Below are 27,377 nucleotides of genomic sequence, written 5' to 3' on the forward strand. Positions count from 1 at the left end.
CATGGCCTGGCTGAGACAAAAATCATGGTGTACGCTGCACAATAGGAACATGTTTTTTTCCCACTGTACTATCATGTAGATATATAGTAAGCCAATATTTCCTTTAGTTTTAGTATTATTTATTCAACCATTAAACTTCAACATGCTCGTCAATCGTCTTATTGAAAACGTGTCTTTTCTATAAGCGTACGAGGCGTGCCTGTGCCCTTGGAAGTCCTACTGTATATGGAAAGCTTTTCATGGGGAAGAATACGCCAAAGGATGCACACATCAAGGACAGAGCCATACAATGTGAAATAATCCATTTTACTGCACAATGGCCAGCCCACCATTTATACTCCCACAATAATAATGAAATGCATTTTTATAGTGCTTTTCCGAGTGCTCAAAGCGCTTTACATTCATACACCCAATGTATGAATGGTTTATTCATTCATACATTGGGAGGTGAAACGGCAAACAGTCGACGCCAGCATCCTCACTTCCGACATTCACACACCAATGGTGGCAAGCTCACACCGACCGACTCATTTAACTCTCCATTTCATTTTATATGGCTATAATGTGGTTATATCCATATATGTAGAAAACAGAAGAATAAATCATTATTATAACTAAAGCTAGCAAAATAAACTAGAATAAAATAAAAGCTGGACAGTGCATGCACGGGAGCCAGTGGTGGAAAAGGTACTCACACATTTTAACTTAAGTAAATATGGTAAATATGTACAGTACGTGTCACTCTCTCAAGGTGAGCGGTGAGCATTGTTCAAATAGAAAAGTGCATTTTTTCGTCGGGAGATGCAATGATGCAATCGACTGGAGAGACCAGCACACCGTGTCTCAGTGTGAGCAGGCAGAGAGAGAGAGAGAGAGAGACCTCTAATAGGCCCTGGCTCCTGTGGCAAGGGCTGTGGAATCTTCTGGGAGGCATTCTCCCACACCACTAATCACCTTCTCAAAGGCTGCTGGGGCCTTAATCACAGTACTAGAATCCCACCAACAACTCCCCCGCCGACATTCCTCAATGGGTCATTTGGCTGCAGCGTAGTCTGCTGAGTGCATGCAGTGCACGCACTCACACACACACACTCACAGTTCCCTACGGTTTCCTGGGTTCAGAGACAGGAACGCTAACTGTGAGGGTTATCGGCGCTGCACTGCTAATAGCAATGGAAGAGACTTTATTTCAGCCAAAGACGGATATTTTGAGGTTTAGAATTACACAGTTATATAATATGCATTATGAAGGTCACACGCTGCATTTTCTCAACACCTTCACCTCTGAAGGTCATTCACTTCACAGTGAAATGTCGTGATATGGTTCTTAAAAATCACACCCGTGTGAAGTGAGGGGCGCTAATATGTTAAAGTCTAACTCGTGTTGATTAGGTGATGTAATGGTGATAAATAAACTGTGTCAACATAAACGCCATTAACAATAAAGAGACAAACAGATAACAGATAAACAATAAAGAGACAATATGACATAATGAGGCACATTGACGTAACTTCTCCCTTCATCGTCAATGGCGTTTACAAAACAAACATTGAACTAAAGACATACATATATACATATACCCGTGTATAGGAGGGGCTGGCACCCCTCAAAAATACATTTTTGTTATATTATGTTCAAGAACCAACTCTCTTTTGCTTTGTGAATAGTGCTAACACTGTCAATGAGTTCCTCAGTGCAGTTTCCAGTAAAAAAAGTATGCACACTCACTATGTGTTAACCTCAGGTTCCTGTAAATTGGACAAAAACCCACTCTAAGCAGTATCTTGATTATGTATGAATCCAGCTAGAGTGAGTAAAGTCAGAGTGGCATTAAACCATTTAGACCTGACGTCGAAATTTAACAAAAAAAGTATTCTAAATCCTGTTTCAATGTCAGTCGTTCTCCAACATATTCATGTCAAGGACCCCCGACTATATATGTCATTGGCAGCCGACCCCCATCTGAAAATACGTAGTTCCAAGGACCCTCCCAGTAGCAAAGATTTTAGTTAAAAACTCACTCTAAAAGAATATATATTCAATGATTTCAGGCACATTTTCACGATTAAAAAAAATAACAGATCTACAAGATCATACCGTGGCACTCGGTGCCGTGCTATGAGCTTGTAGATCTGCTATTTTTTCAACAGCTAAAGCATGACAAAATGCTTAAGAAAACACTAAAAGGGGTTCCTGCCCAAAATGTCTTAACAAAGAAAAGGATACATTTATGGAGCCGTCACATTCAACAAAACGGAATACGTGCTGTGCACACAATGCAACAGCTAAATACAAAAAGAATAAACACTGCTGTTACTCGAACGTCAATGCCAATGAAGCAACCCTATGTATATGCCAAATGAATGTTGCTCATGTCGACCGTACTGTAATGGCGTTGTCCAGTTCTTTGTGATGCACAATAGCCCTTTTGTCGAACACAAATCGTTCTCCGAGCATCCCATTGTCCTCCTTGAAGAAAAGCGGGAGTGGTGCTCAATGCATATCGCCATTTACAAGACGCATCTGCACAGTGGAAAGCTTTTAGAATACATTAAGTCATTTTGGGCGCGAACCCCTTTTGGTGTTTTAAGCATGATGTTACTGTATGCTTTAGCTGTTGAACAATAGCAGATCTAGAAGCTCGAAAAATCGTGAAAATGTGGTGCAAATCTTCGAATATATATTATTTCAGAGTGAACGTTTTTAAACTCAAATCTTTGCTTCTGGGGGGGTCCCTGGAACTACATAAGGGTCGGCGGCCAATTACATATAATTATGGGGCTCCTTGACATGAAAATGTTTGAGAACCACTGACAATAGAAACATATTGCTTAATGTAAGTCGCTCTGGATTAAGAGCGTCTGCTAAATGCCTAAATTGTAAATTGTAAATTGCATACGTTTTTCAGAAAACTGTCTATATTTTTCAGAAAACTTAATATTGCAGCATTTAAGGATTACCATTTAAGCCTAAAATGGGACATCCAATTAATATCTGTGAGGATGGTCGTGTTTTACTTTCATTAAATTACTTTATTTAATTAAAAGAAAGGTTATGTGATGACAGAACGTTGCTGTTGAGTGTTATGGGGGTACAGTATGCAGATCTGTAATGTACAGAGATTAGAGGGAATTGACTACTGTATATGGCAGTGGTTCCCAAAGTGTGGTCTCCAAAGTGTGGGCTCCTTAAAAAGGCACTTATCAATTACCCTAATTTCATTTTAATTAACTGACCTGTAATTTAATAGATTGCTTAGGTGTGACTTATATTGTCTGTTTTTTTGCAAGACTGTACATGATTTTATTGTGTTGTGTATGTACAGTCTTGTTATGTTTGTTGTGAACTCCAGCAAGAGTAGATATTTGGTGGCAGCTAATGGAGACACGGATGAATAGAGATCAGACTCAATTGATCATCTCAGTGACATGACACATTTTTATTTCACCCACCTCCTTTTTACACAACAAGTACAGTACGGTCATGTGAACTCACCATCGACAACAAATGCATTACTTCCTGCATTCGGAATTGTAACCATGAAAAACGATGGCTCTGTGTGTGTGTGTGTGTGTGTGTGTGTGTGTGTGTGTGTGTGTTTAGAAGCCAAGGGCTTTTACACATCTGCCTCAAGAACACTTTGACAACACGTACAGATACGTCTGCACATCTATTATCTATCTATGTATTGATAGCTAAAAGGTATTGAAGAGGCAGCTATAGTCTCTTCAGATATACTAATCCCACGGCTCCATCAGATGTCATCTCAATACAACTCAATGCAGAGAGGACTTCTTTCAGCATGCTAGCGCTGATCCTGTTGAGCGTGTAAGCTGTTGAAAAGACCCAGCCTAGAGCACTGAACCATGTGAACCAGCTAGGTCAATACCATGTGAACCAGCTAGGTCAATACCATGTGAACCAGCTAGGTCAATACCATGTGAACCAGCTAGGTCAATATGTGCATAGTACACATGATGTACTATGCACATCATGTGTTCCTTTTCCTTCTTCTTAATGATAGTAGTACTGAGCTCACAAGCTTGTAGATCTTGTAATTTAGATGGGGAATTTTTATGGCAAAGAGATCTGATGTAGAGGGAAAAAGAGCAGACCTAGTCTAGAGCCCTGGGGGACTGAATAGAGCGCACAGGTATGATGGTACATTAAAACTTAACTGCCAGAGAAATAATTCTATAATTTATGTGTGGCAAATTAATGGTGTGTTTCCCTTCTTCTATTTACACCAATAGTCTTCACGGTGTGCAGCCGTCCATAAAATGGACTGTCAACACTTGACAGCTCAATGGAAATAGAGGTTGCTTGTTACGCTGTCTGATTCAGCATGCTAACCAGCTTGCTATAATTGTCCGATAGGGATCACACAGTGGGGGGTGCAGTGCCCCACGGTGTGGTGGAGTGGGAGCGTCAAGGAACACCTTGTGTGAAAACCAAGTAGAACATTTTGAGAGAGAGAGAGAGAGAGAGAGAGAGAGAGAGAGAGAGAGAGAGAGAGAGAGAGAGAGAGAGAGAGAGAGAGAGAGAGAGAGAGAGAAGGGTGATGCACACAACACTGGCCGGTTTGTAAGCAGCAGCAATTTGCTATGGACCTACACAGGTGTTGGCTGTTTGTACGGCTTCATCCATTAACTCTTTAGCTATTGTTCTATTGTCAACTTTTTATATGAATCAAATTATTGTAAAGTATGTTTTTCAAATAAAAAAATATATACACATACACATTTTATACTATGTTATATTGTTGTGTGAAAACAGCCTATATGTCCAAGCTCACAATGCATCGCGGCACAGTGAGATCTTGTAGATCTGCACTAAAAATGGATTAGTTCAATATTGACTTATATGAAAGCTCACTTGGAGCATGTCGTCTCCATGTCATCCTGATGCACTGTAAACAGACCTCCGAGATGCCACTGTCGACGCCAAAAAAAGAAACCCCATCCATTCGGCCCATTTAGGGAAAGAACCCAGCGCATGGTCCACACTCCCCATAGTGTGGCAGTGTTAAAGTGTTATACAGTATGGGCAAGTATGAATGCTGAATGTGTCGGGGAGTAGTTGTACTACACTGCTGGCATCATGAATTCACAGGTGTACTGCAGAATCTTGATCGAGAAGAGGCTACTCCTCCATCCGATGTAAACCTGTGTCCTCGCCTGACACTTTTCTTGCATCTTTTTTAAACCATTCTGGGCGGGAACCCCTTTTGGTGTCTGAAGGATTATGTTATACTGTAGCTATTGAAAAATAGCAGATCTACAAGCTCATAGCGCGGCACTCGGTGCTGCGCTATGAGCTTGTAGATCTGCTATTTTAAAGTATAACATAACGCTTAAAACACCAAAAGGGGTTCCCGTCCAGAAGTGGTTAATGGAAAGGCCAGGGCAAACGGCCCATCCGTCAGGGAGACATCTTGCACCCCAGGTGGCACGGCATGCAGACTAATTCGGCTCAAATCCGGTGGTACCGGACGGTCATCATCGGAGCACCTTTTCCAGCATGACAATGACCCTAAAACATGATATTACAAGGACACTCTCTTAGGGAACAACAACACGGTGGAAGGGCTGCAAATGGCCAAGGATTTCGACCTGAACTGAACCCTGTCTGTCGGGGAGGCTCTTGTCAAGGCAGTCAGGGAAGGCTACCTCTCGGAATGGGATAAAAGGCTCAGTGCAATGCTTCAGAGCAACATGGGGCAGGCATACTAAGTAATGCAATACTGCCTGATTAATTCAAGGGTCGTGCACATTTCTGTAACCCTGGACTATGGAACTGTGGAAGGCACTGCACGCGGCGCGCACACAGGTAAGCTCACTAGGGCTTTAAGCTACTAGTCGACTATTCGACTAGTCGTCTAGTAAATCCACTAGACGACCCTGTTGGTACCACACACACACTTCTCTCACACAGAGGGTGACCAAGCTAGGATTGGGGAACAAAATGTCAATCTGAATTACTTAGCCCCCCGTAGAGTGAGAGTGTGTGTGTGTGTGTGTGAGTGTGTGTGTGTAAGTGGCTCCCAGCAACATATGCACACACACGCAGATCAGGTATTGACGTCTGGAGTCTGTCATAGATTAGTTAAAACACTGAGCATCCTGTTGTATCGAATGGATTACAGATGCTCTTAGTGTATCATTACTGGAACCCATTGCACACATGAATGCACACACACACACACACACACACGACAGGTCACAGGTGTACCTTTATCCACATCATAATTGGTATAGAACAGTCTGGAATTGCCACTTGACAAACAGGCTCTTCAGATTCACGCATCTTCACGCGCACGCGCACGCACGTGCACATGCACACGCACACGCACACGCACACACACACACACACACACACACACAGCAAAACAGATTTAACCGTGCCAGATTAGAATAGCCTGGAATCACCCTTTACATGTCTTCTCCAAAGACATGCATGGATAGTGGACAGGCGCACACACGCACGCCCTCTCATCCTCAGCACAGCTGCCACTTCAAGGCACACTCCTCTCTCTCTCTCTCTCACACACACACATACACAGCACTATGTACTGTATGTACTGTACTACGGTTCAAGCACACCTCAATAGTTGCAGCAAGCTTCTTCCCATGTGCGCACGGCCGCGCCCGCACACACACACACACACACACACACACACACACACACACACACACACACACACACACACACACACACACACACACGGTCAGAAGACGAAGACGAGGTGTCCTACCTTGACCCCTCGGACTCTGAACTCGGCCAGGGCGCGGCTCATCTTGCTGGCGGCCATCTGCAGGTCCTTGCCGCTGGCGATGACCTTGACCAGCAGCGAGTCGTAGTGCGGGGAGATGACGGCGCCCTGGAAGGCCGACGCGCTGTCCAGACGGATGCCCATGCCCTCGCCGCTGCGGAACACCTGAGGACAGAGAGAGAGACATTACAGACTTCATCAAAATACAACCACTTTAACCATTCTTTTTAAACTGCAGCGTACAACGTGCAGTGATGTGTTCTGAAAGAGGAGTTAGTTATGAATCTCAAAGCAGCATGGTACAGAACATGGCATCATGTGTACAGTGAGATGGTGTTTACAGAGTTGAGGACCCGTCGACTCATCACATCTATTGAAGGGAATAGAGGAGATTGGTATAAATGAGGCATTTAATTAAAACAAAACAGACCTCTTTGGGTCAAAATAATCAACTCCCAAACCAAAAAAATACAGCCTCGGATTGAATTTTCCAGGCAGGCCTACAGTACGTACATGAAACTCTTTCCCTAAACAACCCCATTATATCTGAACATCCCGGGGGCATTGTGTGTGTGTGTGTGTGTGTGTGTGTGTGTGTGTGTGTGTGTGTGTGTGCACATGCGCGCGCGCGTGTGTGTTATTCTGAAAATAGCAGATCTACAAGCTCACAACACGTTGCAGCTTGTAGGCTTTAACTGTGACAGCAGGTCGCAATTACTATGACACGACCTATCCAACCCTGATGATGTCACGTGATTTATCGATGACCATATATGGTGGCTGATGTCAACGTGATGTCACGATGACCTGGGGGCTTGCCTGGTATGACACACCGACGGGAAATGCAAGATTCCATAGTAAATGCGTCCTGGGGTTGCAAAAAGAATGACTAAAACTAAATTTGTGCCGTCAAAATCAACATTAACAATATCTGATGATAATGATATGATTTTCCCTAGACAATAAACGGGCGATTTATGTCCACAGCTATAGTCTAATCACCCAGCCATCAGTCTTTGTGTGTTTATTATTCAAACTCATTATTTCATCTGCATAGATTTGTCTTGTGAAACCGTCTCCGTCTTTGACTAAGGTTTGATGGATGGCCTCGTCGCAGAGATCAGGGAAAAAAATGGAACATTTGCACAGCAGATTTGCTCAGAAAAAAAAATCTACATTAGCGCATACTGTATGGGCAGAGAACTCATTATGTTGTTATTATTAAATCTACATTACCGCATACTGTATGGGCAGAGAACTCATTATGTTGCGGAAGGGTGAACATGGAGTGAGAAACCTGGACAAATGAAATTGAACATAAACCGGGGCTAGAGCCGCAGATATGTGGTGAGTGAACAACTAACAGCAAATACGCCTTCAACAAAATTGGAACAAAATGAGAAAGTGCAGTTCTTTTGAGAGGAATGCATTTTTCTATTATAATGCAAAGCTAAGTCCTACATTTTTTTCCTGTTATGCTAAGTGACGTTAGTACACAATGAAACCCCGGCTTTAGGTAAACATTAAGCTCACTTTCCTTTTAACCCATTCTGACCGGGCACCCATTTTGGTGTTAGCATCATGTTATGCTTTACCTATTGAAAAATAGCAGATCTACAAGCTCATATCGCGCCACCGAGTGGCGCGATACGAGCTTGTAGGTCTGCTATTTTTGAAAAATTCGAAGAACGACTGACATTTTTAGAATCTGATCTCAGGTCAGAATGGGTTCATCAGACCAGTGTGTGTCCAGTGGAAACCTCGTATGAATCTGATCTCAGGTCAGAATGGGTTAAACCTGTTCTGTCAAGGTGGTGAATGAGGAAATATGAAGAGTGCCATCCTCCATTACCCTCCACATTAACTTCAACATCCACCCCACTGTTGTTGCTCGTTTACCTTAGCCATTGTATCCAGTTCAATCCATTTAAATCCTCAACGCTGCCGCACAATCTGCATTCAACAACACCTTGTTGTTTACAAAGACAATTCTCAAAATCCAATTGTGAGTCCTCAAACAATGGCTGATGGATGACGCATATTAATCACGCATTGCAATATAACTTCCACATGACACAAACAAACAACAAAGAAAGACAGATATTAATTAACGAGCCAGGTATGAAATGAGAAGAAAGAGTACACGACGCCAACTGTCTCTTCACGTGATACCGCCATGAGATGTATACAGTTTCAAAGTCGTTTGAATTCAAGGTTGGAAACTTAAGACTGTAAAAATGTATGGACAAAAGGAGAATGGTATGAGAACATATGGTTATCCCCATATGTTCTTAACCTATTATGGGCGGGAACCCCTTTTGTAATTGTACTTTAGCTATTGAAAAATAGCAGATCTACAGACCTACAAGCTACGAGCTTGTACGTCTGCTATTTTTGAAAAATCGTCATGATTTAGAAGACATTTTCTAAATTTTGAAGTCAGGTCTAAATGGGTTAACTTCTTCACTGCACAGACAGGCCGGCCGTTAACTGATAACATTTAAATCATTCCCTGATGAAAGAGCAGTGAATGGTGTTGCTTCAGTAAAAGCTATGGCTGTCTCTCTACGGGGATAACAACAATAGACGAAGCCAGCCATTACTCATTATGTCACACAGTTTACAGTACCTCCTGAACAGGCTTTCTTTCTGTGTCCTTTCACCAAGTCACTTCCCACTGAGATCTGTTTTCATCTGGCCAATCTAAAACAACAGCACTTCTTTATGAACTGCAGTGGTTTCATACTGCTGTGGTTTATCCGTTTATTACAGCAATGTGGTGGGCACTTTTTATTCCCCCACAGGCCGAAGCAATATGACACTTTATGAGAGCACGGCACGGCAGGGCCATTTCAAATGGTCTGCATTTCTATATGGCCTAACCCCTTTACCAAAGAGGTTATTTTCCTCCAATGTGCATCACGATAGTCCATTCACACACATCCACATGCCAACAGGTGGAGGCAACCATGCAACGCACCAACTGACCTGCTTGCTCATCAGGGGCAGAAGGGATTATGCGTGTTGCTCAAGGACAATTTATGATGAGACTAAGCCAGAAGGAAATGGAACTGAGACCCTTGTGCGTCCTTGAGTAAAAGTACAACACTATTGACGTCAAAATGTAGTTAAAGTACATATTGCACAGAATGTGCCATTTCAAGTGTTTCAAATGTATACTAATCTTTTGAAAATAGCAGATCTGCAAGCTCAAAATGCGTCACATCGCGACACATTGTGAGCTTGCAGATCGGGCTACTTTCAAATGGCCGGAATGTATATAGGGCTGAAGTGGTTAATGTATGTTTTGTGATAATAATAATAATACATCTAGTGAAGTACAATATAAGTTAAAGTACTGGAAAGCTGTACGTTACACCACTGGTATCTCTCACACACACACACACACACACACACACACACACACACACACACACACACACACACACCTTCTGTACCTCTGTATGTTTTCTCCACAGACACCCAACGTGTTGTCATGGTTGAAAAACAAACAGCAGCTGTGCAAGTGTCAAACCTAAGCACTCGTCTGGTCTTGCTTTGCCATTTTTTTCTTTTTCTGCTGTCACACAACCTGCCTACTGTACGTCTTCACACGTCCTTGGGGGGATTTTGGTAATCGTGTCAAAGTAGAAAATACTGCACTTATAACAACAGTCCCTCGTTTCATTTTCATTAAATCCATACTGGGTTGGCTTGAGTGTGCAGGGACATAATCATGCCGTTATGTGCTCTGTTCGTGTACACGGCTGGGAGCAGCTCGCTGAAAAAAATGTGCCAATAGAATTACTTTACTTATGCCAATAGAATGCAGGTATGAAATAAAAATAAAACAGTGACACATTCAAGCGACGTGTTCACATTTTGACATGGTTCAATTAGGCACTCAACACCCACATATACTTTGTTGTACGACGTACGTTAAAATAGCCAAATGTTGTGAGCTTGTAGATTAGCTACTTTTTGAAAATGGCCAACAAAAGAGTGCCATGTTTAACCTTTAAAAACCGGGAAAGCATCCGTTGTCATTTCCGATTTAGCTATATATAAAAACATATGTTTTGGGATATAGAATAGTGGTTCTCAAAAAATATGAGATCTACAAGCTCACTGCGGCCAAATACATGCCATTTTAGGGAGTCCTTGGCACGAAAGAAGTCTGAGAATGACACATGCACTAAGCGTATATCTATTCTACGTCTGAGCATAGACATGGTAACGCCCTGCCTGCCTCTGATTGGCCTACCGACACTGCCCGTCTTGCCCCCTCCGAGACGCGAGGTTAATCCATGGTGGGAAATAATAAAGTACAAGAGAATGACAGCTTGGCACGCGCGACAGTAACTTGTAACTTTTATTTTTGTAGAAGAGGCAAACTAATATTGTTTATGCCGTTTGCTTCTATTGGATGATTGATTGGACACGTATTTGTATGACTTGTGCCTGTGTGAAAAATTAAAGTGTTAGTGTTGATTATCGTGTATTAATCTAATTATAGTAAACTAATACTATTATACAAAACAATATATAAAGATCAAGGGGAAAAAAAACTTTTTACAGTACAGTAATGTTTCAAGTATACACTGTTGTGTACACATGTAAAATAAAGGGCATAAAATAATATATTAGTTTGCTTCTTCTACAAAACATAAAAGTTACTGTCGCGCGTGCCAAGCTGTCATTGTCTTGTATTATATCGTACTTTTTATTTATTTATTATTTATTTCTCAATTCCCACCACAATCTTTGCTGAAAACCATTACAAATAAATGCTTTGTCATTTATTTGATCCCCGTGTGCACGTGGGAGTCACTGCGCTGTGCTCCCTTGTCAAATAAAATGACACTGTACATGAACCGCTTATCATCCCACGCACTCCGCTGGGCGGTCGGTCAATTTGTAACTCGGAGGTGCATGTGCACAACTGCCTCATATGTCACGATTAGCATATTTATTCATATTTACATGTCTGTCGTGCTAATGGTGGCCCGGGCGGTCACACTTCATGATGCGTATTGAGTGTGTGAGAGAGAGAGAAAATGAGGAGAGATGAGTCAAGGTGAAAAGACAAGTGCCTTGTTAATAATTTAAGGCGAGGTGTCAAATCCTCTTACCTCGGGGTTCACATCTAACAAGAAAAACGCTCCCCTCCTCTTTATCTGTCTGCGTACCTTACAGACATTACAAGTAGATGGACTACTGTGCCAGAGAGCTGCCTCTCTCTCTCTCTGCACTGAAGCTAATAGGTAATTACAGGAGCTGAAACCCAGTCTCCCAGTTTCCCTCTCTTTCTCTCTCTCTCTCTCTCTCTCTGAAACTAGAATCACCCCCTAAGCTCTGCAACGCGATCTCAGTGATCAGCAGATGAATCGCAATTATCTCAATACCCGGATCAAAGAACTTGCGCACACACGCATGCTTTGCCTGTAGATATGCAGGCGCACGGTGTGCGAGCACACTTCCACTGCCGAAACTGACTCTGACCTATGACACCCAGCATGTGTTGGTATAATACAGTAGTCTCATCCAGACTGTTACACCCGGAGTGAACGCAATTATGTTACAATACAACCCCACGCTCTCTGTTGATGTTCTGACAAAGCTCTCCCCCGTCCAATGTTTCACTGCTCAGCATCTCTTTCATACTCTGATTCATGATCTGATTCATGCAGTGCATTATCGATTCCACCTCTCTCTCTCTCTCTGTGTCTACGTCAGTCTCTCCAGTCTCCACCATTTCTACCTTCTAGTCAACTCACTACTTTGTCCACTAATCTAGTGTTTTGATATACACCTATCGTCCCCACACGTCTCATATTTGCCATCGACAATGAAAGGAGAAATTTGCTCATATGTGCCTGAGCTAATATGGCGACCAATTATTATTTCTGGGGTCCTTGACATGAAATAGAACCACTGATATAGAAACATGGGTTTTTCTGAAAACCGTCATGATTTAGAAGACATTTTTTAGAGTCTACGTAGGTCTAAATGGCTCTAAATGGGTTAAAATATATAATCAAAAATAATAAAATAATTTAGCAGGCTCATTACAGTATCCACTCGTCTCTTCCCAGCCTGCTGTTCATCTCTGAGGGAGGCCAGCCATCTGTCGGCGCTTACCTTATGTTAAGTAAAATAAAAGAAAGATAATATATAATAATAATTACTATAATATAACAAATGCATAATAAAAAGGCTGATTAACTACATTGTTAACCAAGCGTTCTTTCAAAGTAATAGCGCCTGGATCACTCTCACTGGCGACAGAAACGGTATAACCTTAATGAGCCATGGAAACATCTCAGACATCACAGAACGTTTCAGTCAGCAGGATACTCAAATAAAACCCATGCGTATTTCATTAGTGCCAGAGCCAGACGACGTCTCCAAGACAGCTTTTCAAGAACTGAAATGAATCCAACTGGCTTCCCTTCTCTCTGCAACACACGCTATTTATATTTTTCAATTATTATTTATTTAGTTTTTATGATTTGCTTCAGGGGGCCACTGCGGGTTTGACATGTTTAGACGGCAAGAAGGAGCTCTCTATTTCAGTGTTGTGAGCGTGCGTTCTGTGACCTTGATGGCAAAGTTACAAACCAATAAGGCCATGGAGTAGCATTTTAATCAATATTATGTTGCTTGTTTATGATAAATTAATGAGCCAAACCATAAAAGTCTCAATACAGACATACATACAAAAAAGGTACTCACAAAAGAAAGAAAATTTTGTTTTTATTTACCCTTTAAAATAGTTCAACTAGCCAATCTACATTGGCTAGTTGACACGTTGTGAGCTTGTAAGATCGGCTATTTAAGTTTAGGGATAATGGGTATAAGGGGTGGTGCAAGATATAGCTAAGGTGTATGCGTTTGGTCCGACTAGTCATTGGTCCGAAAAACGACAACCCACCTCAAACCTTAACTTAACCATAACCGCAAGAACGGGAGCAGGCGCTAGTCCGAGGTGCGGACGCATGTCGAACCAATGAACGGGAGCAGGCGCTAGTCCGAGGTGCGGACGCATGTCGAACCAATGAACGGGAGCAGGCGCTAGTCCGAGGTGCGGACGCATGTCGAACCAATGAACGGGAGCAGGCGCTAGTCCGAGGTGCGGACGCATGTCGAACCAATGAACGGGAGCAGGCGCTAGTCCGAGGTGCGGACGCATGTCGAACCAATGAACGGGAGCAGGCGCTAGTCCGAGGTGCGGACGCATGTCGAACCAATGAACGGGAGCAGGCGCTAGTCCGAGGTGCGGACGCATGTCGAACCAATGAACGGGAGCAGGCGCTAGTCCGAGGTGCGGACGCATGTCGAACCAATGAACGGGAGCAGGCGCTAGTCCGAGGTGCGGACGCATGTCCAACCAATGAACGGGAGCAGGCGCTAGTCCGAGGTGCGGACGCATGTCGAACCAATGAACGGGAGCAGGCGCTAGTCCGAGGTGCGGACGCATGTCCAACCAATGAACGGGAGCAGGCGCTAGTCCGAGGTGTGGACGCATGTCGAACCAATGAACGGGAGCAGGCGCTAGTCCGAGGTGCGGACGCATGTCCAACCAATGAACGGGAGCAGGCGCTAGTCCGAGGTGCGGACGCATGTCGAACCAATGAACGGGAGCAGGCGCTAGTCCGAGGTGCGGACGCATGTCCAACCAATGAACGGGAGCAGGCGCTAGTCCGAGGTGCGGACGCATGTCCAACCAATGAACGGGAGCAGGCGCTAGTCCGAGGTGCGGACGCATGTCGAACCAATGAACGGGAGCAGGCGCTAGTCCGAGGTGCGGACGCATGTCGAACCAATGAACGGGAGCAGGCGCTAGTCCGAGGTGCGGACGCATGTCGAACCAATGAACGGGAGCAGGCGCTAGTCCGAGGTGCGGACGCATGTCGAACCAATGAACGGGAGCAGGCGCTAGTCCGAGGTGCGGACGCATGTCGAACCAATGAACGGGAGCAGGCGCTAGTCCGAGGTGCGGACGCATGTCGAACCAATGAACGGGAGCAGGCGCTAGTCCGAGGTGCGGACGCATGTCGAACCAATGAACGGGAGCAGGCGCTAGTCCGAGGTGCGGACGCATGTCGAACCAATGAACGGGAGCAGGCGCTAGTCCGAGGTGCGGACGCATGTCCAACCAATGAACGGGAGCAGGCGCTAGTCCGAGGTGTGGACGCATGTCGAACCAATGAACGGGAGCAGGCGCTAGTCCGAGGTGCGGACGCATGTCCAACCAATGAACGGGAGCAGGCGCTAGTCCGAGGTGCGGACGCATGTCGAACCAATGAACGGGAGCAGGCGCTAGTCCGAGGTGCGGACGCATGTCGAACCAATGAACGGGAGCAGGCGCTAGTCCGAGGTGCGGACGCATGTCCAACCAATGAACGGGAGCAGGCGCTAGTCCGAGGTGCGGACGCATGTCGAACCAATGAACGGGAGCAGGCGCTAGTCCGAGGTGCGGACGCATGTCGAACCAATGAACGGGAGCAGGCGCTAGTCCGAGGTGCGGACGCATGTCCAACCAATGAACGGGAGCAGGCGCTAGTCCGAGGTGCGGACGCATGTCGAACCAATGAACGGGAGCAGGCGCTAGTCCGAGGTGCGGACGCATGTCGAACCAATGAACGGGAGCAGGCGCTAGTCCGAGGTGCGGACGCATGTCCAACCAATGAACGGGAGCAGGCGCTAGTCCGAGGTGCGGACGCATGTCCAACCAATGAACGGGAGCAGGCGCTAGTCCGAGGTGCGGACGCATGTCGAACCAATGAACGGGAGCAGGCGCTAGTCCGAGGTGCGGACGCATGTCCAACCAATGCTCCGTCGGACCATAGTATGCCTCCCGTATAGGCACTAGGCAGTGACCAAAATAGAGCCATTGGTCTAACACCTTACCCCACCTCTCTCTCTCTGGTACTGAATGCAATGCATGCACACACTAAATGTATGCAATTGTTAATGTGTGCGTATGCATGCGTGTCTGCGCGTGTGCGTGCATGCGTGCATATATACACACACACATACAACTTTGTGCATTGAAAAACTGCACAGGCATCCTGGAGCACCACTCCTGACAGCCACATATATTATATACTGCAGCTGCAGAGTGACGGCTATATCTGAGCTCCAACTGATCAGGTGCCAATTAGAGAGGTGCATGCAGACTGAGCCTTTAGGGCTGAGAAGAGATGGAGGAGAGAGATGGAGGACGAGAGACAGACCTTATGAAACAAGACCGTGGCAACAGAGAGGAGCTACAAGAGCAGTGTTAAGCCACTGAGACCTGAGACCAGATTCGACAAAATAAATCTTCTAAATCATGGCAGTTTTCAGGGAAAAAAAACATGTTTCTATGTCAGTGGTGCTCAACCTTCATCATGTCAAGGATCCCCAGAATTATCTGTATTTGCGGACCCCCATCTGAAAGAAGCAAAGATTTGAATTTTTTTAATGTTCCCTGTGAAAGAATAGCAGATCTACAAGCTCGTAGATCTGTCAGTGGTGCTCAAACCTTTTCATGTCAAGGACCCCCGACATTATATGTAATTGGCCGCCGACCCCCATCGAAAAAAAAATGTTCCAGGAGGGACCTTCCAGAAGCAAATATACGAGATAAAAACCTTTGCTAGTGTGAAAGAATATAATGTATATATTTTAAAAAAATGCTCCACCTTTTCACGATTTAAAACAAATAGCAGATATACAAACTCGTAGTGCGGCAGTCTGAGCTTGTATATCTGCTATTTTTCCAACGGCTAAAGTTTAGAATAATGGTTAAAGTGGTTAAAAGCTGTATACGAGGTGACACAGATGCGTTTTGCGGTCTTGATGGCTTAATAATTGAAGCAGAGCTGCGTGAGAGACAGAAGGGAGGCTGTAGGGGAGAAGAAGGAAGGCAAGCAGACGAGAGCGAAAAGGAGAGAGAAGACTTCACAATAGCTGGTAATTGACCAGTTTTGTTGCCGGTGGAAAATAAAATGCTTCAAAAGCCTCCCACTCACGCCAAATTGTCTGGTGGTGGCATGAAAATAAAAAAGAAATAAAAGAAATAAATCGCCGTCTATACGCTTTTTTATAATGGGATGCGGACCTGTAGGCTATCTGTAAAAAAGGGCTGCTTTGAGGCACCGACTGTAGTCCATAAATGCACGGAAATTCGAACAAAGCAATTTGGAAAACAGTACCCTTCCATAGGGCTCCGTCGGTTCACACAACACATTGGAACGTATGTCGTACACCATTGTCACACCTCTCTCTCTCTCTCTCTCTCTGTGCGTCACGCAAGATTCCTCTCACCTCAACGGCCTATAGTGTCTAAATGGAGCAAAAAATAAATACCGGATGTTTAGAAATATAATGATGACGCCAAGCATTTGCTGTACAGTAGTGCCACATTTAGAAATAATAGCAACAACAGCGGCTAACTGTATATACAGCCCTCCACTCTGTGGGCGATATTTCTTCATCTAATTGGACAGTAGAGTATAGGGTCTAGTTGAGCTCTATTTTCGATTCTAAGCCAAGCTGTGTGTGTGTGTGTGTTTTGTGTGTGTGTGTGTGTGTGTGTGTGTGTGTGTGTGTGTGTGTGTGTGTGTGGCTGTGCGTGCGGGTCAGAGGTGCCAGGGAACGCCAATATTGTTCTAACAAACTATACCACCACAATTAATGTAGTAGCTGAATAATTGAGATGCGTGTCAGTGGCAGCCTGTCAGTGCAAACCCACGTCTCTATATATATTATTTAGCACAAGCCTCACGTGTGAAGTAGAATCATATACAGTACCTTCATGTTGCCACCTCAGCCGTTATTCTAGCCCCAAGCGGCGTGATAATCAATAAGTGTCAATTTAGCCACTGCGGTTACAGTCTTACATTATATTTATATTCGATACAGGATTGACAGAGCGTGTGACGGAAGGAGCACAAGTGGAAGATAGACATGCAGAAAAGGGGAATTAGTTCTGAGGATAATTCAGAATAGCATCACAAATCAGATTGAAATAAATTGGGGTTTTTTATCAAGTGTGAACAGCAATAAATACCATTTTCAGGAAAAAGTAAAAACGGATCCGAAACAAAACTATATGATATTTCTTAACAATTTTGAGCAAAAATGTTTATAACAATCTATGACTATTAACATAAAAAATAGCACTGTGGCATTAGTCCTACAACCTATCTCAAACCCTCACCCTAACCTCGGGGGTTAGGGTGCAGCACACCTAAACCTAACCTTAACCCTCTCCCAACCCTTAACGCACCCCTCACCAACCTCAATGCGGTTGTTTAGCGCACCCCTCACAAACCTTAATCCGGTAATTTTAACGCACCCCTCACCAGCCTTAATCCGGTCGTTTTAACGCACCCCTCACCAACCTGAATCCGGTCGTTTTAACGCACCCCTCACTAACCTTAATCCGGTCATTTTAACGCACCCCCTACCAACCTGAATCCGGTCGTGTTAACGCACCCCTCACCAACCTTAATCTGGTCGTTTTAACGCACCACCCACCGACCTTGATCCGGTCGTCTTAACGCACCCCTCAACAAACTTATGTCTAACCAATAACTAGTCTAAACTAAGTATGCACCCCGAGACACCATCGTATTACTAGTATTGTCATTGTCATATTGTCATTGTCATTTTAGTATTACTCAGTATTACTCAGTATTGTCGTAATACACAAATCCCATCAGATCACTTCGCCACATAACTGTGTGTACAGTGATACAGTCCACCCTATGAAGATCAGATTTTGAGAAACAAATTTGGATTTGTCTGCGGTCTGAAGTTTAGGCCTGAGATGAGGACACAGTCTCTCAGTACAAACACGCTACCTCCTGTGCTAGCCAACAACTTAACACTGCCACCTTAATGCTGTATTGACTTTAAATTTGTATTGACCATCTTTGAAACTTTAAATGGCGTTCCAAATCGTTGTACAAAATGGATTTACTGACACTGTGCCTCAGCCTTCTCTGTGTACAGGTACTGTGAACTGTGGTGGTTATTTCCAGATCCTATCGTGTTATCAACAGGGAGCAGCGTAAGTGTTAACTTATACTTTGACACTGACAGTGTCACTCACTGAAATAGCTTGTCTGCGAGCTTCACAGCACGTCATGCCATATTGACCAATGGCTGCGTGTCACTGTTGCACGGCAAAAACAAGAGAAAAAAATCTGCAAAAGCAGAAGGGCTGCAACACTCACACATATTTTCAGATGGAGGTTGGTGGCCAATTACGTAGATATGTGTTTTGGGGTCCATGACACAAAATATTGAGCACCACTGATATAGAAACATGAGGTAGTTCAGAAAGCTGGCAGAATTTAGAAGACATTTCTTAAAATGTCAACGTCAGGCCTAAATGGGTTAAAGCCTATTATATATGTGTTTATGGATTCTTGAATTTAGGTTTTATCATTTCACAACTGTATTAAACTTTATGTTATCGCCCTTTATGGTTTAAAGCCTATTATATATGTGTTTATGGATTCTTGAATATAGGTTTTATCATTTCACAACTGTTTTAAACTTTTTTTTATCGCCCAACGTCGATGAATCCTGTGTTGTTTTTATTCGTTGAATTCTTATATCGGCTGTTCTTTATCTCTAAATAGGTTTTATTTGAGCTGGGCTTTTTTTTTCCTTTAGCGAAGCACTTTGTAACCTTGTTAAAAAACTACACGAACGCACGCACACACACACCCCTATTACTTTAGCAAAGTAACTGGAGCTTTTTCTCCGGGGGAAAGCTGCTCATGTACTGTATGCACAGTAAATGCCATAACATGTGTGATAGAACATTATATGAAAGAGAGAGCGCGAGAGAGAGAGAGAGAGAGAGAGTATTCTGAATGGGTTGCTTAATGCTTGCTAGTATACGTAGTAGCAGTGGTTGTTTGTTGAACATTATTGAATATTCCATGGCCATTGATAAACACCCAGCTCAGTATATTACAGAGGCTCCTGTGTGAAACAAAGTTGTTGAATGTGACAAAGACTTAACATTGTACAGAACGATTATTCCTCCTCCAAAGAATCACACTGTGCCAACAAACAAAAACTCACTCCCACACTCCCTGGGCCTGGATCTAAGAACACGAACACACACGAACACACGAACACACACACCAACACACACACACAAGCTTTTATATACTGTAGTAGTAACAGTGCGACTAAAACAGAGGAGGTTCCCTCATCTCTGTAACATCCCTCTGGCAAGAAAAAAATAAATTCCCTTAGTTACACTGCAATGTCACACAAGGTCAGCCTTAGAATCACCGGGAAATATTACCGCTTATTTGAACAAATGCGACATTTAATTCCGTTGAAAACTGCAGCAACGAGAAGAATTTCTAGGGAGTGTTTGTTGCCACTGACATGGAGGCAGGGCAGGGGCCACCATAGTAAGTCTATCTAATTGGCTGTGCTTGATCGCTGCTCGTCTAAGCTCATGTGAAACGGAGTGACCGACCGGGGTCAGGTCCTGAATCCCCAGTAGAGCCACTCAGCCTCTCCCTCTCCTTCACTTTCAGTCTCCCTTCTATCCTTTTGATTTCACCATCAATTTATCTCTCTCATCTCTCTCTGCAGCGGCTCAACTTTTCACTCCTGTTGGCAAAAAAAACATTATGTCCCTGCTGCCACTCCTCACTTCTTCTTCTTCTTCTCCTCTCTCTCTGTCTTCAGGGTATGCCTGTCTTTGTCTTGAGTCTTAACTCCTCACTCTCCTTCCTTCCAAACCGCCCGCCCGCCCGGTTATTAAATAAAGTAACACAACATTAAATGTGGATTTTAATGGTTCTAAACTACATTATTGTAAAGTTGCTTACAGTAAATTGACTGTCAACAAATCTGTGCGCGTGCGAGTGTGTGGCACGAGAGCTCCAGATGGAGGTATAATGACCCTAATGAGTGATTCCTCTCCCCCTCTTCCAAACACTTTCTCCATATCTCTCCCTCTGCCTTTCCTCATGGTTAATCACATCTCTGTATTGGTTCCCTCATTACTCTCTCCTCTCCTCAATCCAACTTGGGACGCTCGCTCCCTTCCCTTCTCTCTTCCTTCCTCCTTTCTCGTCCCCTTTTCCTTAATTCCACGGGTTTTCATCCGGCCAGCCCTCTTTCATCCTCGCACCTCAAGGTCTCCGCCCTTAACCCATTTTGGGAGGGGAACCCCTTTTGATGTTTTAAAGCATTATGTTATACTTTAGCTATTTGAAAATAGCAGATCTACAAGCTCATACCGCGGCACCGAGTGCTGCGGTACAAGCTTGTAGATCTGCTATTTTTTAAAGATCGTGAAAATGTGGCGCAAATCTTTGAGTATATATCCTTTCAGAGCGAACGTTTTTAACTCAAATCTTTGCTTCTGGAAGGTCCCTGGAACAACATCGTTTCAGATGGGGGTCGGCAGCCAATTACATACAGTATGATATTGGGGGCCCTTGAAATTAAATAGTTTGAGCACCACTGACATACAGTAGAAACATTGAAAAACTGTCATGTTTTAGAACACATTAGGTCTTGATGGATTAACACTCTCATGACTGTAGTAAGGCCAGGTACTGTACCACACAAGCTGACTTCAGGTCAAAAATACATGTTTTTCTTTTCCTGCAATGTTATTGGCTACCGTCTCCAGAAGCTTTGACACCTTCAACCTCCCAGCGAGGTATGTGCCCTTTCATTCTTTCAAAATGGGGACGTGGGGTACCCACTTTTTTTTCTTTTTTTACCAAGACGTCCTGGGCACTACATGCGGTAATTCCTAGGACGTCTGTGGATGTCTTGGGTATAAATTGTGTTAAATTGAACAATGGGCTGTCTGAAAGGGTGACAGGGGTCAGTTTGACGGAAAAACAAATAGGCAGAGATGGTATAAGTATGCTTAAATTAATTATTTAGAAAATGCTTCAGATGAAGTCATGGAACCTTCTGAGAGCTTCATAGGGCAAAGATAATCAACTTAAAAGATCTCAAAACGGGTCAGAAGAAAGACCTCACAGACACAGACAATACTACGACGACAATGACGTCATGCTGCGGTGATAAGCGACTCGCCGCTCTCTGCTTTTACTAAACCACCGTTTCGGTGGTCAACTTATCGCCTAAAACTGGAGCATGGAGACAGGGCCTGCCCTGTACGCTCCCCTCTCCTCTTTTCTCATCATTTATTCTCTTTTGAGTAACAGCAGCCCAGCTGTACAAGCAACATGAAAGGTTAGTCCAAAATAGCCATTGCCGGCAGCAACAGCACATGGACAGTATATACATGCACAAAAAAGAGAGAACAAAATAAAAAGCGCATCAGTGTAGGACATGTGCAGATGTACGCGCACGTACAGTCGCACACACACAGAAAAAACTCATGCAATATTAAACACTGGAACGCACGCACGCACGCACGAAATACAAACCAGCTAAATATGGATGGACCTACAAACATGACGATGAAGGCAAAGAAAAATGGCAATCACTGTCAGGTGCAAGCTGCACACACATTACAAGGAAGTGCAAGTTGTGAGCTTGTAGGCTATTTGAACCATTTAAAAATGTTCTCCAAAACAGGCAAAAAAGGTCAGGCAGTTTATGGATAAGGGGTCAAAACGCATGGCGAAAACAGGGTGGTAAGTGTACAAAAAAAGACATGACTTTACTCTTAGTTAAAGTTCCAATGATGTCCTCCTCACACTATTTTTTAAAAGCTTTGTGATGTCCATGTGTAGGACTGTGGGGAGAGGAGGTGCACTGAAATGAACCGGAGCACGGCCTGCACAGACAAATAAGGACATCATAAAACACATACTTTAAGACGTCAAGTACGTAAAGTAAGTAATAGATACTTACTTACTTAGTGGAGTACAAGTACCATATTTGGAAAAGAGACGTTTAGTAGAGTAGAAGTATTGAAAATTGAAAATACTCAAGGTAAACACAAATACCTCAAAATTGTACTTAAGTTCAGAACTTAAGTAAATCTACTTACTTTTCAGTAAGTAGATACTTACTTGCTGGAAAGTAAGTATTTGTGTTTACTTGAGTATTTCCAGTTTTCAATACTCCACTACTTTCATTTGAAACTAACTAACTAACTAGTTACTTTGTAGATTTAGATTATCATTACACAGCATACATTAACCACTTCAGCCCTATATGCAGTATATTTCAGGCCATTTAAAATAAAAGCAAGCTCACAATGCGCTGCGATGCTACACATTGTATGCTTGTAAATCTGCTATTTTGATTCTGCTTAATGTGTACTTTTATTATTGGTACTTTAAGTGCATGTTGATGCCAATACCTTTGTATTGTATTTTGAATTCCATTTACTTCTAACTATAAGTAGTTCTATTGCAACATTGATCATTTTACTAAAGTAAAACCTTTGAGTACTTTTTCCACCGCTGGTGTTTGCAAAGATTGAACTCATCCGACTTCATTCTTTACAAATAAAAGCTTAACCCTTTTTGGTGTTTTAAACATTATGTTATAATTTAGCTATTGAAAAATAGCAGATCTACAAGCTCATAGCGCGGATTTCAAATATATATTTTTTAATTTCGACGTCAGGCCTAAATGGGTTAAGCTACGTACCATGGTCCATATAATCAATCATAGAGTGTTTAACACGATGCATCCCACACAAAAACAAACACGCCATTAATCTCTTTTGCAGCTGAAGGGCATTCTCCAACAAAAAAAACCAATTGATGTATCCTGCTAATAAACTGCATGCCGTGTACGTGGCCAATAACAATAAATTGTTCATTTGTTTTACATGAACTCATTTCTCTTGCGAGGTAATGACTTAATTGAATTTGTCCTCCCGGTGCCTATTTCTCAATTATTTAAATGCTACTATATAAATACATAAATAACTATTCTACTCTACAAGCTCATAATGTGTCAAATTGTGTTGAGCTCATAGATCTGCAATTTTAGCTTAAAAAAATTAAACTAACTAGAGCCGGTGAGTGGTGACTAGATACATTGGATCTATTGGAAATCATTGGCACACTGCAACAAACTGCAGACTGTAATGAATCTATCTCTGGATTATGGAATGATTAATACAAATATCCAAAAGTATCGGCAGGCTTACACACACATCGCTATAGCAGCGACCATCTGCATTGTGGTGGTCATATTCACAAAACCTTTTTACACCCCGATGTTGTACAAACAATAACGTGAAGTGAGGAGGCACTCTCATCATCATACGTCATCTCATTCTGGCCAATCACAGTTTACACACTTTTATCTTCAATGTGTGTGTTTACACAAACCCTCAAAGCTGGACATAGGAGGGGCTATAGCGCCCCTCAAAATAATAAAGAAATCAGATGGGGGTCCTCGGCAAAGTATATAGAATTGAATGTAGACATACTGTAGCACTCTATAGTGTATATGCATAGTTTCATTATATAGTATATTCCACTGTTAGACGGATGTTAGGTTCTAAGCTTACCGTTTCTTGACTTACTGTAAATGGCACTACATTAAGAGTGTCTGCTAAATGACTAAATTGTCAATTGGGGTCCATGGCACAAAAAAGGTTTAGAAGGCATTTGAACTATGTACTGTACATGTATAACATGATTGTGTTAAGTTGAGTTTTCTGATAATCCTATGCTATACTAGCTATATCAGTGGTGCTTAAACCTTTTCATGTCGAGCAGGACCCCACAATTGTATGTATTTGGCCGCCGACCCACCATCTCTAAATATTCTGTAGCCTACCATGGACCCCCAGAAGCAAAGATTAGAGTTAAAAATGTTTTCCTTAAAATAATACACGGTATACATTATTCAAAGCTTTGCACAAAATATTCACAATCTTTCAAAAAAATAGCAGATCTACACACTCGTAGTGCGGCACCAAGAGACGTGGTATGAGCTTGTAGATCTGCTATTATTGAATAGCCAAAGTGTGAAATAGCCTAATTTGTTACACAGACGCTTTCCCACAGGCTAATGAGCGTCAATTTGGGGGTCCTTGACATGAAAAGGTTTGAGAACCACTGGGTTATAAAGGCACAGTGTCATCCCTGTAGTGTTGGGAGATACAGCAAGTGAGCTGTTGTAAATGAGATGTGATTTTTTTAAGTGCAAATGTTCAAACAAGTACCGGTAATACCTACTGTAGGTATCGCTCTAAATTATGGATGTGCTGTAAAAAAAATGCTGAACACTTGCTCTGCAAATGAAAACAGCCCAAAGCAGAATGTGTTTTTAATACCCTGAACCTGAATGTATTTGGCAGGTTAGAGTTGAACAGACTTTTTGGTTTTTAATGTACAAGCTTGTTGTGACTTTCACACGACATCATATCATAACCACATAATATAGATGCATCCAAAGTGCTTATAAAATTGTTTATAAAAATATAAAATTTACATTACGAACCACGCTGAATACTTTAGCAGCCGCATGCTGCCACTACACACGTACATTCACAAAGCAAAGTCAATTACAAACGGATGCAATAATGTGCAATCAAGGTGTGTGTGTGTGTGTGTGTGTGTGTGTGTGTGTGTGTGTGTGTGTGTTAACTGATTTAGACCCGAGGACGATTCTACAAATGCTTCTAAATCCTGACAGTTTTCTGAAACTGGCCGCCGACCCCATCTGAAAATATGTTGTTCCAGCAACCCCACAGAAGCAAAGATTTGAGTTAAAAAACGTTTGCTCTGAAAGAATATACAGTATATTCAATGATATGCGCCTCATTTTCACGATTATTCAAAAATAGTAAATCTACAAGCTCGTAGCGCGGCACTCGGTGCCGTGCTATGAGCTTGTAGATCTGCTATTTTTTCAATAGCTAAAGCATAACATAATGCTTAAAAAAACCCAAAAGGGGTTCCCGTTCTGAATGGGTTAAAGTTCTGATACTCTTTTGTTATTTTATTGCAATTAGTTTACTGGCATACTGGATACTTTGCCTGGCAGTAAGCCATCTGCTTCCAGCTGGCTATAGCGGAGGCTGGCAAAGTTCTCTCTCAAATTATGAAAACTTTTTAGTCTCCATAAAGCTTATGGCAGGCTGTCAAAAACGAGCCGATGAGATGCAGCAGTGCAAAAAACTTGGTGTTCCTCAGGCCAAGCAGGGAGACGTTGGCCTGAGTAAATGTACTGTATATATAGTACATTTTCACAGTCTTTAACTTGGCCGGAGATTGAACCCACTGAGCTGGTCTTGTGAATTCTAATCGAACACCAAAAATGATACAGAGTGGGTTGACCAGTCCATACGCACAACACTAAACAACCCACCAGCAGAAGTTAGTTATACTATGTCGGACGCATAACTTCAACATTCCTAGGTCAATATTATTATGTCAACGAGTGGCAGCAAACGAATCAGGTAAAAAAATATATATATAAATATATATAAAATTCCCTTGTACACCAAATGTGTTCACAGAAAACACCTAGCCCTGTTCCATATTGTGACATGCCCATCATGTAGTTAAAGGATGACTACTGTCAGCCGGATAGCAGAGGGAACCATGGACTTTAGTGCTTTAACCAACAGTGGTTCCCAAACTTTTTCATGTCAATGACCCCCAAATTGACACTAATCAGCCCGCATTTGAAGAGATGTGCCAGGGACCCCCCCATAAGAGAAGATATGTACGGCTCTATCAGTGATTCTCAAACGGTTTGACATGCATTAGTCTACGGACCACTTGACAGAAAAATACTTGCTGACTGTATAAAAAGAATGAAGGAAAACTTTTATTTATGTTTTCTTTTCATTTTACCATGCTCATAAAGTACTCGAAGTGCAATTAAAAAGCAAAAGTTTCGGTCCTAAGACCTTCGTATAGCACTTTATTATACAGTGAGCGGGTCTTTTTCTGTCAAGTGTTCCTCTGTTTTTGAAAACCACCGCTCCTGTAGTCAAGTTTGAAAAAAATGAGAAGGCGCAACAGTTTTCTCAGTGCTTTAGCCATTTCTATCCCTGGGACCCCCAATTTACAGCATATTGTAAAATCAATGTTAAATGGAACTCTGAGAGTGTACAAATGGAACCAAATGGACCCGTTAGGGACATATTGTAATGCCTGCCTGAGGACATCACAGTGATGGCCAGACTGACTGATAATTCTTTTTGCTTTCTAGGACACCATAGTTTCTCCCAAAGGGAGCATACAGGCCTCCTAGCTGAACGCTGATTATCTGAAAAAGAGTCTTTCATAATGCCCTTTATGCTCACTCTCGTCCTTCAATAACACACCTTTATAACCCAGTGGTTTTTTCCAGTAGCTATTTCATATCAAGGACAAGGTCCATTACTGTATTGGGCATTTGAGACATGGATCACCATTTGATGAGATTTAGCTTCCTCAAACCCAACACTAAAGCATGTTGTTGTCATTTGGATAATAATTTGCCCACAATTCCATGTACTATTGATGACAGGCAAATGTTGATCAAAATATCAATTCTCCTACATTCTGTAACCGCAAGGTTGCCAGTTCGAACCCGGGCTCCCCCAGAGTTAGTGTCCTTGAGCAAGACACTGAACCCCTAATTGCTCCCGATGTGCTGGTTGGTGCCTTGCATGGT

At 42.9% G+C, this 27,377-nt stretch overlaps 1 protein-coding gene across 1 annotated transcript in view; it reads right to left on the reverse strand.

Annotated features, from left to right (window-relative positions):
* LOC308334920 (pyruvate carboxylase, mitochondrial-like) overlaps positions 1–27,377 on the reverse strand; it is a 378,126-nt gene that overhangs the window by 209,447 nt on the left and 141,302 nt on the right. The window contains exon 12 of the mRNA XM_080791818.1: positions 6,756–6,938. Within this exon, the coding sequence (XP_080647944.1) occupies positions 6,756–6,938 (183 nt within the window). The remainder of the gene's footprint in view (positions 1–6,755; positions 6,939–27,377) is intronic.

Source organism: Protomyctophum bolini (assembly GCF_963924005.1).
Source record: "Protomyctophum bolini genome assembly, chromosome: 20".
NCBI classification, from domain to species: Eukaryota; Metazoa; Chordata; class Actinopteri; order Myctophiformes; family Myctophidae; genus Protomyctophum; species Protomyctophum bolini.